At 37.6% G+C, this 14,935-nt stretch overlaps 1 protein-coding gene across 4 annotated transcripts in view; it reads right to left on the bottom strand.

Annotated features, from left to right (window-relative positions):
- Positions 1 to 269: 269 nt before the first annotated feature.
- Positions 270 to 14,935, bottom strand: part of CDC14A (cell division cycle 14A) — a 436,445-nt gene continuing 421,779 nt past the window's right edge. For 3 of the 4 annotated variants that reach the window (XM_078644501.1, XM_078644511.1, XM_078644505.1), the window contains 3 exons: positions 14,337 to 14,465; positions 13,116 to 13,452; positions 270 to 2,456 (listed from right to left, as the gene is read on the bottom strand). In XM_078644501.1, coding sequence (XP_078500627.1) covers positions 2,427 to 2,456; positions 13,116 to 13,452; positions 14,337 to 14,465 — 496 coding nt within the window. In that variant the 3' untranslated portion in view covers positions 270 to 2,426. The remainder of the gene's footprint in view (positions 2,457 to 13,115; positions 13,453 to 14,336; positions 14,466 to 14,935) is intronic. The other variant, XM_078644521.1, reaches the window with a different exon arrangement.

Here is a 14,935-nt window from a genome sequence, read left to right as displayed (position 1 = left end):
AAAGCACTTTGAGACGGGGGATGTGTGTGGTGGAGCAACATACACACATTCAGGGCTTTTCTGATCTGTTTTGCTTCTTACCAGATTTTTGGCTAGGTAAAAGTGCCTCCATGCCACAACGCCATGACAAGGACATTGCATGCTTGTTAAAATGGCAAGCGGATTTACCAATAGGTACGTAATTTCAGAGTTATCTTTCAAAAGTCTTAACAGTTTTAGGAAAAATCCAAGACCTTTAAGAAAGTTTTAACAAAGAACAAATACAGGTAAACATAAAAAAAAATCTTTATTAGAGGTAGCATTATCTGTCCAGCAATCCTCTTAGCAGAAATATATTTAATAGTCTGTGTGTACAACACATACAGTATTTTCCAGACAGAACTTTTATACAATAATATTTTAATAGCTGCACTCAAATGATACGATAAGTAACAAACGAAATCATCCTTATAAAATAACACCAACAAAAACGACCTGGTCTTTTCCTTCTTTGAATTAATATCAACAAAACTTCAATTATTGCAAAGATACAAGTATCCTCGATTTCACAGTGAGCACTATTTTTAACAAACCCAACATACCTATTAATGGTCTTTCGCAACAAGAGAAAGTTAGTAATTACTGCTCAATCTGCATTTCATTTATATCTGTTGTTCAATAATAAAACGAATTCTGAAATGATAAGAAAAAAGCTACTGTGCATTTTCATATTGCACAGAATGCACATTGCGGATATAGTAGGAATCTTCATATTTTGCTTATGCTGTCTCAGGCATCTGCTCAAAGGGCACGCACAAACACACATATAAAAAGATTTACTACTGTAGCTGCCATTCCTAGGATTGAAATTGTATCAAATTATATGACACAAGTATGTAATTTACAAAATATACATGATTTCCCTCCTTGTTATCAAGGAATGATACTTCTGATTTATGTTAAAAGCACTTAAAAAGGTCATCGCATCCCTGAAAAATATTCTATCAACCAAACAAATTACAGAAACCCTTATTTATCGTGAAACATGTACCACATAATTTTGCTGCCAGATAGCATTTTTAGCAGAAGTTTTACAGTAAGAGAAGTGTGCTTTTTAAGAATGTCACAGAAAGAGTAAAAAAAAATACTTCACATAAAAATCCACTCATAGGCGGGAATTTGCAACAAACCTTTTCCAATGTCTGTTAACATTTTACACAAACCAGGTTTGCCCTTTTTGGGGAAACGTCACGAAAATCTACACACCAATGATAGAAAAGCACACTTGCAAGTTCCCAGATACATTTTTTTTGTGAACAAATTAAAAACAAAAAAAATGCATTAATTTCTAAAGCGTATTCATTATTGTACCCATATTATTATGAATGTTCAAATTTATCACGTCAAAATCTGATTCCCACCATATAGGTGTATATTGTAGGCTATGATGCATATAGCAACATTATTGAAAAAAGAAACCTTGCAGAATATATTATTTAGAATAAGTAACAAGATCATATTGCAATGTCTAAAAAATGGAAAAACAGTGAAAGAACTATAATGGTTTTACAATGCTGAGCAAAAAGGGAAGTTTAGTTTAAATGAAAAGATCCATAAGGACAAATAATTCAACAGTACAGGAGCCTGTGCTAATCTGTTAGACCTTTGAAATGGTAAAGTAAACATATTAAAATGACAACATCCACTTCAAAGGATGTTTAAACAACCACTTTCATTAAAAAAGGATGCTCATTTAACCAGCATTCATAATGTCTTCACTAGTATGTGGTCACAGGTTTCGACAAAGTTACTTACAGTAGCAGAACAGATAGTTAAAAACAAACTAATTTATCCAAAGCGGCAATTCTCCACAGATTAACCAGCAAAAATATGGTTCTGGAAGAAAGTTAATTTACAAACAATAGTTAAAATGACTATAAGAAAAACAATCCCATTTTCATATTTTTGGTAGCAAAAAACAAAAACATTTGAAAAATTAAAATATATTCAAACTTTATACATTTGTGTATATATAGATTATATATATATATATATATATATTTTTTTTTAGGAATATCAAAATAGTATTCTTTTTACTTGACAATACATACAGTTCATGAGACCACTATATACAAACAATAATCATTTTCATTCAATTAGTCAGCAGAAACTCCAAAAAATGATATTAAATTAAAAATAAATCCTGCACTGGTATGTAAAGTAATAGTGATTTCAGTGCACAGAGCTTGTCTGTGCATTTGCAGTAGTCAATTGAGCAACATCTGGTTACTAAAATTCCCTTCCTTGATTTCTGAAAGTTTTTTTTATATGAAGGTAGGACTGTCCACCCGAAGGGTAGATTCCTGCTTGCTCCCCTGCTCCTCCACCCGAGGGTACTGTGGTAAGGAATCTAGGAGCCGAGTTGCTTTCACCGAAGTAGCAAGGCCTTAGTATTGAACATATTCAGACTGAAGGGACTGCAGAGAAGAGAAAAAGATCAGTCAAGTAAATCAGCAAACAATAAAATCTTATCACCAAGTGAACAAACAGGTTTGACACAAATATTGAAGTAAAAGAAAAAGTTGGAGGAAAAGGAAAGCATTTGATTAATTGAAATGCCTATATGTATTTGCATGACGCCTAATTTTAAGAGGTGTATCTAAATTAAAGCCAAAAAAATAGGTTTTACTGATGCACACAAACTGACTTGCTGTATAACCCTACTAAACAAATGGTGGAATGTAACTAATATGAAGACGCTTCAATGTACATAAAGTACTTCTCTGTAGTGGGGAGCAAGTTATCACATAACTAAAAACCAAAATTATGAAGGAAATAGTCACCCACGATATGTATGGTGCAATTAAAATATTTATTGACTATTGGCACACAAATCCATTAAAGGGCTCCACAATATTAACAACAAACAGACACTATGTCTATAAGCATTTGTTGGTGTTTGTCTACTGATCTCGGAATTGTTGTACAGAATTACAGCCAGTACATTTGTGGTCACATAAGCCAAACTTTCTCTAGGCTTAAGAATTTATGCCGCACTTCCTATAACATGAAACCATATATTGGCAAGTACTTTAAGGGGTCCTTTTGTTATCTTGTTTTTAACATGGTACCAATATTACATTTTTTAGGTTAAGCAGGAAAGGATGATGTTCGATGCAGAAAGACTGGTTTTAGTCAGCTAGATCATTTAATATCCATGTTTGAGTTTCATTGTATATGAGATAAAGGGGATGTTTATGACAGGACTTCCAAGGAGTCCTTTATGGCTCTTACAATGAGATGCAGATTTTTGAAACTGTGGCTATGTATTTCGTTTGTTCTATTATTTCTGCAGTCAAGTGAAAACATGCTTCCCCTATAGAGAAGTACTTTATGTATATAGGATGTTCAATCTGTCTAGTTGATTTGGGTTACTGGCTTAGGGGTTTAGCCAGGCACTGGCCCATCTGAAACAGTTTTTCTCTTATCCTCTTAAAAACCCATAAGGTTAGATGCGCACAGAGCTTAATGAGGGGGCATAAACTACTCTAAGAAAGCCCTTTGAGATTCATTTTTATTATCTTGCAAAAAGAGAAACTTAATACAGATATTAAATGATTATGATCCAGCTGACACAAAGGACTTTCATCCACGTATTATATTTGAAAATCTCTCCATTTCTTTCTAAATTAAGTAATATGATTGTTGAACCATGTTAAAGGGAGACAATAAAAGGACACCTTAAGGTACTTATAGATAGTTTTATGTAACTGGCAGTGCAAAATTAAATCTTCTAAGCCATGATGAAGGTGGGTGACTGACTGTGAAACATGAGTTGGCTGAAATTCTGTGCACTGTCATCAACCAGCGGGAGAATAGTAGACAAACACCTACACATGGATATGGACTTCTTATATATTGGATGTAAATATTGTGGAGCATGGAAACCGATTTGTGTATCAACTGTCAACACATTGTTTTAGTATACCATATAAAGTGTGAATGTGCATTTCATGGATTATATTTTTCTGTAGCCATATGGTAACAGGCTCCCAACTACATTAAAGTACTTAATGTACATAGCATGTCCAACCAGTCTAGCTAGTTTGGCTTACTGAACTAGTGATTTAGAGATGCACAGGGACATAAGAAATGGATTCTCCTCTTATAAAAACTCGAGTTGGACAGAACCAAGAAGCAATTTTAATGTTTGGCCATTGATTAAAGACGGGAGCTTTTACTTTTGATTTATTGAAAAAGCATTCCTGCATTTTATATTTTATTTGAGCCATTAAAGAAGTGGGACCAATCTCATGTCCAGCCCTGCCATATAGGAGCAACATGGAGCACGGTTTTGCCTGTAAAAAGATCTCCTAGGCACAAACCTCACAGGTAGTAAAGAACAAAAAAACCATGAAAGAAACTATACAAATTCAGGAGACATTTAATGTTGTGGTAGTACCCTTTCATGGAATTCAGTTACTTGCAAAATGTCCTAAAATTAAGTACCTAAAGAGTATGGTATGGGTAGGATAGTTATTTTGAATATATGGAATTGGATTTGCAAATCCTGACAGAAGTTCAAATACGTAGGTCGTGATTTGCTTAGTAAAACACTGGACACTGTTTTTCAGTTAACTTTAAAATGACAAAAAGGGGATAAAAAATATAGAACACAATTTTGTTTGCATCAAAATACACATATGTTTCAGGTAGAAGTGTGAGAAAAGTGGTCTAGGCATGGTGTTTTCGGGTGGGGATGATTGGGATGTCAGTTTACTCTTAGGCTCTTCCTAGAGGCTGCTTTTGCCGTCTCTCCAGCCTCATCCAACAAACAATTTCAAATAAAAATTACATACCTACAAAGAGAGGCTCTGGGTCAGTCGGCCATTTATCCATTGGGCTGTTCAACTGTGATTCACATGTTGGTTCCAATCACCACAGCATACACCATGGGACAGTGGTCAGTTTATTTAAAATACTGGTCCTTTTTCAGTGTTAGTAACAGCACTTTATCAGATCACATGTAAACATGCACTTATAAAGAAGACCAGCCAGGACTGGCTGGCCAATACCTAATATTTCCAAGGTGTTTTTCTTTCCATTTTTTCTTTCTTCATTTTTGAGCTGCCCTGGGCTCTTTAAACTACATTTTAGGATTATAATAATTCAAGGCCAGTAGTAATAGGAATCGTACTTTCTCTGATACAAATCACGGGCATCCATTTGTTTTTCATTACATAAAGTGCTTCGGAAGTTATTAACTCTCCTTCTGGCCGAACACATACCTTTGATTGTCCAAGCCACCATTCTTAGTTAGAGTATGAGAACTCTCTATTCCTGGGTTTTCCAGAATTTTTTATCAAACGCCTCTCTTGTATACAAAATGCTGTGTCTCGCCTGGCCCTCTCACTTCCACTTGCCTCATCAGCCTCCTCTGTGTTAAAGAAATAAAAAACATCTAAAAGGATCCTCTTTAAATTTCTTTGTAGTGTTCGTAGGGCCTTCCTTAGGGTTGGTCCTGTGTACCTGCGGAGCAAGCTTACTCTGTATTGCGAGCAGCTATTTATATATCTGCAGTGGCCAGTCTTTTGATACAGTCAAAAGTTAAACTCTCTCGGGTGGTGGGGTAGAGTGTTCCCAGTATAGTCTGCTTGTTTATGTAAAGGCTTGCCAATATCTCTTCGAATGACCGTGGAACCTCAGTCAATTCAGGAAGCTGCTCAAAACCTGGGTTACTGTGTAATTGGTGTTAAGGAGGAATTGCTGTACCTTTAAGCTCAGTGCCAGGACACCTTTCAGGCAACCACACCTTATTTAGAAATGTTTTGATTGATTCTACAGCTTATTTAAGTACATCTGTCTTATAGAAAGAAGTGCATTGTACTATTGAAATGATATGGCATGTTTAAAAAACAATTATTTTAAGTGTATGGTCACCACATTTAGGTGGAAGCATGTTCTTTTTTTCATTTTCATTTTGTGGAATATGCTTGCAATAAACCTCTCTAAAAAACACAAGTACAGAGGACCGTCCATGTTTTTAGAACATGCCCACTAAATGTTGACGACTCATGTCCAAGATTTAGCAGTCATCCAATTATGCATTGCTGTAATGCATCACCACAAAACCCATAATATACTGCATAAAAGTTTAGTGAGTAGGATACAATTTCCCAGTGTGAACACCCAAAGATATATATATATATATATATATATATATATATATATATATATATATATACATACATATATATATATATATATATATATATATATATATATATACACATATATATATATATATATATATACACATACACACACACACACACACACACACACAAACATACATATACACACTCACACACACTTCTGACACTGGAGGTAGACACCCCAATGTTGAATAGTTTGGTGACTATCCCATAAGTCAGTGCCAGGCCAGCTTTAATTGCATTTAATTGCATTTTCTATGTAGTAAACTATTGTATTGTAATTAAACCCAAATCACATTGCATCATTTAGTGCAGAAATGGTCTATACAACTAGAATAACCTGAAATGCTGCTCTAACTGCAGAGAAAAATGAAAGGAAAGGTGCCAGACAGATCAAAAGTTGAATAGTTGTATTCACCACACACTAACTTTAAGGAAGGGGGCATGCATTGTACTGGCAGTATGCCTCACAGCCTTCGTTCTTTTTGAAGAGAGGAATATGATGTCTTATAGGAGGATATCAGGAGAAGAAAGGATGATTTTCAATGACAATCAGGGAGAAGGGAGGGTTGTTTGTGACATCTGTGAGAATACCTTTGATGTCAGAAATAGGATTATAAGTAACACTTCCATCTGCATTGTAGGATTCTCTCTGATAGTCATAAGCATAGAATAAAGTAGCAAGCATATCTCCATTGCAAGGTTCTCAATGTAAAGATAACTCTGTTTCTAAGTAGGTCATAATCATAAGTGAGAAGAACGTTAGGTAGGTTCATTAGATAAATTACATAGAATTGCCTGACCCACCAATGTGTCAGTTTCATCAAGACAGTAATGTCTAGTGAACGTATGACTAGATTTCCAGATAGGTGCCTTACATATTTTCAAAACTGGAATTTTTTTTACCTAAGTGGTGGACACCACTTTTTCGGTCATGAAGTGTGCCTCGAGTCTACCAGGGAAAAAATTATTTGCTAAATTTTAACACGTAATGCAGGATACAATCAATCAAGCAATAGTTTGTTTGGAGGATGGTAATCATGTCTATAGACCATCATTTACAAGAAAATGACTCCTCTTTTTGTGTTTAGTTTTATCTCAATAAAACCTTAGTAATATCTGTAACCATCAAGGCAAGATCGGCAAAGCATGGCTGCCTTCATTCAACTAAAGATCAAGAGCTCCAAGGGCCTAACATTGCAAAACAAGAACAGATTTGTTTTTTTTTTTTAACAAACATAAAATCAGTCATTCTGACTGGAGCAGAAACTTGGAGGACAACAGTAACCACCACCAATAAAGTCCAGACCTTCATCGAAACCTGCTTCCAAATACACTGACCACTTTTAACAACAACAACCTTTGTCAGCATATTTTCCAGCTCCCTGGTAGTAAAGTGTCCATAATGACCAGGAACTTGGTGTGCGGAAACTATCTAGATGTTAAGCTTAATTTTGAAAGGTCAAGTTGATATCTACTGGTAATGAAGATGCCAAAGGTGAAGATGGTGAGTATAGGACTAATCCAAGGCATGATACATGGCCAAGCTCAGGTTTGTGGAAGGTGATTTTTTGCATTTACATCTGTCAGTGCTACGTGGTTGATGGGGTGTCATCGACTGAGGTTCTGGACCAATTGAGTTGATGTTCGTCGCAACTGTGTTGCTGGTGCGGTGATGTCCTGGTGTGGCAACACATGCTCGGGAAGAGGCGGAAAATCCAGAGGTCGTAATGGTCCTTGCAGTAGATCTGCAGGAATGACCAGTCTAGGGCTTATTGGGAAAGTGGTATCTTACATGGAATAACTATGTAATTCCCAATAATTGCATCAGAGTGAACAGAATATACCAAGGGAACAGAGACTGCTGAATGTCTCAACCTAAACCAGGTCAATCTTATGGTTTAGTGCCAAGATAGGATTGTTTCTCATGTCGAGGACAGTGAAGTGTTGTGGTATCAAATGATGTTGTCATGGAGTTACCATCTTCAAGTGTGTCATTGTTGGTCTGTGATGAGTCAACATTAGACACAGATGGTGTTGCCAAAGGAGGAGGCCTTGATGTCATGGGAGCAGTCATTATTGACCGTGGAACGCCAGACAAAGTCACAGGTACCTGGGCGCTCTGTGTCCCTTTGATAGAGAGCACGTTTGTGCTCAAGGTTTGACGTCAATAGATGCTCCTGTGAAGGGCAGTAGTGAAAAATGATTTTCTGAAAAAAGAAACACTGTTGAAAAAGAAAGGTTGAAAACCCCTGAAGTATACTGGGATCCAGTCAGCACGATACAGAAAAAAGAACTAAGGCTGTGAAGCAAAATGCTGGGTAATGGAAGCTTAGATTGTATGCAGAGGACAGCTAGTGCTTTTTTTTGTTACCCGACAATCATCTTTCCCTTCATTTTTCTCTGCAGTTAGAGTAGGATTTCAGGGAATTTTAACTATACATTGCATTACACGCAAAATACTTTAATGTGGTTTGGGTTTAATTACAATACCATAGGTATCCACAAAAAGTGCAGTTAAATCTGGCTTGTCACAGACGTCTGGGTGTGATATCGAAGTGTTAAACAGTGGGGTGTCTAGCTCCAAAATCAGACTAATAAATATATATATATTTTTTTTTTTTACTGGGGTCCCTATGTCCAGGCAGGATTATTCTACGTCTAGTACTAACTGAGAATCCTACGATGCAGAAAACTATTATATTGTGTTTTTTTCCTCATATTTGTTTCTGGAAACTGTGATTTCTGCCATGATTTAACACTTGTAACTGACTCTGGACTGCTTCCTCCATATTCTGCTCCTGATAGGTGCTAGTGTGTGGATTGTAATGCTTTTTTCAAGCCTGTAGAAAATTTGTTATATGAAATCACATAGATTACAGTAGCAGGCAGGGTTTGATGTTGCTTATCCCCTCTGAGCAATCGGTAAGGGCAGAAGATTAGTCTTCTGACATTCCTGCTTAGGAGGACTTGTATGTTGTTTTGACAGCTGTAATTTTGTAAATAGTTTGGCTGTTGTCTTGAGGGAAACCTTATGCTCAATACAGTAGGCCCGAGTTGGGTATTTTCAGAAGTGAATGAAGCCTATCGACCTGATTGGTTCCTTAGGAAAAGTAGACTGATGTTATAGGTCTGCATTGCTTATAATGAAAGGTAATTACAAAGGCAGCAGGCCCGACATTTTTTTGTTAAAAGAATGGTTTAATGGCAAAAGGATTTTAATGGTGGATTGACCTCACATATTTTATAGCCCGTGAACATAGGTAATTTGTCAGATTAGGCTGAAAACAGTAGGACTGAGTTTTTGTCATGCTGACACACCGATTCAGCTACCCCCTCAACTGACCAAGGACTTGCAGCTCGTCCTAGGCCCGCTACGGTGCAAGATCATTAACAGCTCACTGAGATCAGGAGTCGTACCAGATTACCTCAAAGTTGGTCAAGTCACACCACTGCTGAAAAAGCCAGGACCAGACACTGAGGTTCTGAATAACTTTAGACCTGTCTCGAACTTACCTCTTCTGTCCAAAATCCTGGAAAGATGTATACTTCCTCAACTGACCCAACACTTGGACAACATCAACCTTCTAGATCCTCATCAGTCGGGCTTCAGAAAAGGCTGCCGCACTGAAACCGCAATCCACAATGTCATAGACGATCTACGCAAGTCTCTTGACTCGGACCAATGCTGCCTTCTCATCCTCCTGGACCTATCGGCTGCATTCGATGCCTTTGATCACAAGCTTCTCATCAAGGTTCTACAAGAAAGGGCTGGTCTTGAAGAGACGGTCCTCCACTGGTTCTCTTCCTTTGTCCACAACCACTCACAAAGAATAAAAAATTTAAATTTCGAGTCCCACCTCCACCCCGTTAACAGGGGTGTTCCACAAAGGTCACTGCTCTCCCCTCAGCTTTTCAACTATTACATTGAACCCCTTACCACTCTAACTCAGGAATTCCAACATCCCTTTCCACTTATATGCTGATGACACACAGTTATATCTAGAAACCACCTCCATTGACGACATCCAGAGACTCAACGCCACGCTCAGAAAGGTACAACATTAGCTCTCAAGTAACTGCCTGAAACTCAATCAAGCGAAAACGGAAATACTCCTCATCTCCAACAAGGACGAAAACCCCCAAATTGCAGAATGGCTCAAAGCTATTGACGCCTTCAATAGATACCTCACCCTGGCGAATTCGGTAAAATTTCTAAGTATCACCCTAGACCCGAAACTGGACATGAAAAAACTCATCATAAGATCCGCTAAAAGTGCCTTTCTCAATTTGAAATTACTGTACAAAATAAAACCCTTCCTCCTGCCGCAGGACCTTCAACAAGCCACCCAAGTACTGGTGCTCTCCAGAAAAGATTATGGGATTGTAGCCCTGACTGGTACAGCAAAATCCCACCTCGCCTCCCAGAAAACAACCTTTAATGCAGCAGCCAGAATGGTCACCGGAACTAAGATATTCAAACACATCTCCCCTGCACTCAGAGAACTTAAAGTGCGAGCCAGCTTCACAACAGCCTGCCTCACGTGCAAAGCCCTGCACACAAGCAAACCGGAATACCTAGCCGTTAAACTCAAAAGGGCCGGCCAGTCCAGGAACTTAAGGAGCTCTAACACTTTGCTACTCATCCCGCCGAAAACGCGCAAAACTGCGGCTAGATCATTTGCTGGAAACGCCCCCAAATTCTGGAATTCCATCCCCCCCACATCAGAACGATCCCCTCATTTCCAAAATTCAAAAACCTGCTCAAAGTCCTCTTCTTCGACCGCTCTCGAGCAAACCGATGGGAGCCAAGAAAGTACCTTAGCCGGCACTCCACTTAACTTCAACTAAGTGACCGGTGACACTGACTCTGATCAATAAAACTTTTTGGATACTCGACTTAAGGAATGTGGATTATTATTTTACATAACTAAGACTCTTTCTGGGACAATCTGCATATATTTTCTTGTATAATATGCCAGAATTGTAGTACGTTATATGTTTTTTTACTGATATTGTGAGAATTGTTTTATGTCATTGTAAAGGAACGTCTATTGTATTTGTTGCTTTTTTTTTTTTTTGCAGTTTTATATAGCGCAAACTAGAACCGAACCGAATCAGTTATCAGAGCGCTTTACATAGCACCAGTTACGTTACATTTTTTTTTGTTTTTAGGCACGGGGAGATTAAGTGATTTGCCCAGAAACACAGGGGGGTTTTTGGCGTTGTTACCGAGACTCGAACCCAGATCCCCAGGTCCGAGGTCGAGCGCTGTAGCCGTTAGGCCAACCCCTCTCCCTGCTTATATGTTCATGTAACATTTGTTGTTTATATGTGCATGTAATGCTTGTTTGACCTGCACCCTCCATGCTCCTTCTGCTCGATCACTCCTTTGTTCGATCTAGATCCGGCGCAAACCCCTATGTTGGTCTATATTTTCTGTACTGCCTATTTGCACATAAGTTACTTGCTGTGAAGCGCTCTGATACCCTCTGGTCCAGCAAGCGTTATATAAAACTCCTAAAATAAATAAAAATAAATACAATTCACGACTAGGAAATGAAATTCGTCTTGGCAAACCAATTAGGAAGTAAATAGGCCGGACAGGTTCATTTGGGAATTTTTAATCAGATGCCACAGTTCTGATCTTGTTGGTTTAAAAGTTATAACAAAGGCAGTCTGACTGATTTTTATTGTGAGAAGCATATGTTAAAACAAATAGTACTATTAGGGTGGACTGATTTTACTCTGTATTAAAGCCTGTAGACAAGAATGTTATTACATGGAATCTGACAGATGTCTCTATAGGGCAGCTATCATGAAGGGTTCTTTCACTACACACGATACTGTTCCAAGATGGTCGTTCGCTGCTATGCTTAATTTTTTTCCTTTTACATATTCTGACCTGCAAGCACAGGACTTCCACGTTTATGAAGTAGCATTTTTCTTTTTTTTCTATTTCCATTCTTCTCCTTTATCATTGATATCGTTGTGGCATATGTGTGTTTTTTTTTTTCTCTCTGAGGATGGGAAAGTGGATGAATTTAAGAATGAGTCATTGGGTGGATAAATGGGTGCATCACTGGGATTATGAGTGACAGAGAGCATGAATGATTAGATATTCAGTACCTACACCCGACAGTAACTGAAGAGACACTTCCAGTAATAAGTCAGACCTACTGGAATTGACAGTGCTTGTATTTATACATTGTTTTAATTGGTGCGGTCTGTCAGTCTACTTTTAATTTGCAGACCTCACATTCCTTTAAACATTCAGAGGTTTAGTGAATACGAGGCCTGTCAATTTATAATCGACTGACATCAGAGCAGTACAAATAACCCATTTAAATGTTGCCAGTGATTAAGGCACCTAAACTGAACTTAAAAATGTCCCTTCTCAGATGCAAACAAAATAATGGCTGTAATACAAAAATTGGAAGTCTTCAGTGCTGAATACTTCAACATCATAAATTGACATAGAACTAAATTGCTCTCTAAAGCAAATTCTAGTCTTTTTAAAATATGTATTTTCTTCACGTTAGTCAAGACACGAGTAAACCACAAAAAGAAGGAAATTGAAAGAAAAAGAGGTTTAGCAAAAAAGGGAGGCGATTGGAAATGTGTAGGTTTTTATAGTTTAGAAAGTCTAGTTGAATTAGTTTAGCAAAAGAAGAAAAAAAGATAAGATTAGTATAGGAATCAACTACAGAATCAGAAATGTGAAGAAAGGAATTACATGATTAAGACCATGTGGCAAGACAAAAAGATATTAAAACAATAGGATTATATTTTGAAGGTGTACAGGTATCAGGAAGCCTTCTGGGTTGGGTGAGGCGTCTTTTCAGATAACCTTTTGGGAAGTAGTATGGCAGATAGCTTTCGTCCCCGCTTCCATTTCTCAATTTGTATCTGGAAACTTACAGGAATGGAACGGCTCAGGTACCGCGTCGCAGGCGTGTTTAGCCCAGTGTATGTGGGTCGGTAGGAGCTGTAATCATCAGTCGCGCAGCTGTGAAGGTAGGTAGGGCTGTTGAAATTGCTGCTGCCATTACCGCTGCTCCCTCTGTTGTACTGGTTGTTGTTGTTAAGCTCTTGGTAGTTTCTGGACATATGCTGAGAGTTGCCATTCGAGTAGCTGGAGGAAAGACTCTGGGAATAACCTGTCCTACAGGGTGAAGATGTCACTTTGCTGCCTGCATCATCTGAAGCATCTTTCAGGTTCCCTAGAGAATTGGCTAGTCTTGAGTTTATGGAAAAGCTGAATGGAAACAGGTGGAAGGAAAAATACACAATGTATGTATACATGTATCATGCAGACATGGCACAGTAAGACAAATGGTAGGACAAGGATAAACGGCAAAATAAAAATAAACATGCTCAAAATTGACATAAAGCACAAAGAAGCAACACATTTAACGAACTGTTAAATATAAAATGTGTGCCTTTTTATATTCTAGATCAAACCTAATTATAGGACCAATCTAACAAATTTAAATACATGAATCCATACTATTAACTTAAGAACCTATTTAAATATAGAAATAGCTCCGGTCAAAGAGCCAAACATTTTTTACATTTTGCTAACAATATTATTGTATAAATGTAGTTTGGATTTTACCTCATGTCATAACATTTACCTGCCATAAACCATTTGTGTTGACAAGTGGTCAGACAGGCTAGGCTTCTTAGGCAACAGCACCCTCCATACTGGCATTTGCTGTTTCACATTTCTTATTTTATCTATTGGTCTCAAGTCCCAGTATGCAAAGCGCCATTGACTAAAAATCCCTGCTGGCTGAAAATGACACAATATGGGTCAAGAATAAACTGGGCCAAAACATCCTGGTTGGAGGAAATCCAAGTGATTTCTATTGCAACTAGAGCAGGGTGGCCCAGATAGTTCCAGAAGTGCCAGATCCCCATCCGATTTTCAGGGCAACTGCTGACAGGGTGATTGAGTTTCATTTAGATCCCTTGTATATAGATCTGATATTGATCCCACCCTCACGGCTACAATGGACAACTATTCTGCAGGTTGTTGCTGTACAAGGTGAGGGTTAAGAATCTTTAGTTAGAAAAGGACCTCCCCCCTTCAGGATGAGGGAGAACATTTTCCAGTTTCAGCATGCCGATAAACCTTACCCTTTTAATCTGGAGTTGGCAGATGTAGAACTTCTGCCTATTCTTTTAGCAGCGGCCGAAGGAGCTGCTGTAACTTTGGATGACTTCAGAGGAGACATTGAACCTTGTGCGACACTTGAAGTATTTACCCTGAAACACAGAAATATGTCAGTTTCATTTTTCATTAAACATTGAAATTGGAGTTTAACGTTATCACTTTAATAGGACCCAAAATCCCATCTGGCTTAAAATGGAAATAAAACAATTTGCTTCCAATCAATTTAAAGTAACACTATGAACTTCAAAAAATAAGAGTAGTCTCAAAATAGCCTAGCTTTTCACACAAATCAATTTTGTAATTTTATAGGGGAAAAGAAAGAGCATACTAAATAAGAGATACATTTCTCATACATTAAACAGTTGCACAACAATCTGGCCCTCTCACTTGCATCCTGAAGACTAATAAAAATGGAAAGTAAAATTATTAAAATAAAGAAAAGCAAAATAAGAAAAACTACAACTGGAAAACCAAGTAGAATATTGAATTAAAAAAACTGTGCAATAACAAACAGAAACTATTTATGTATCTTTAAAATCCTAGCTTTACTTTACAGATTAGA

Source organism: Lissotriton helveticus, chromosome 1_1 (assembly GCF_964261635.1).
Source record: "Lissotriton helveticus chromosome 1_1, aLisHel1.1, whole genome shotgun sequence".
Lineage (NCBI taxonomy): Eukaryota > Metazoa > Chordata > Amphibia > Caudata > Salamandridae > Lissotriton > Lissotriton helveticus.
Note: the sequence above shows the minus strand (reverse complement) of the source record. Positions and strands in the feature narration are given on the sequence as shown.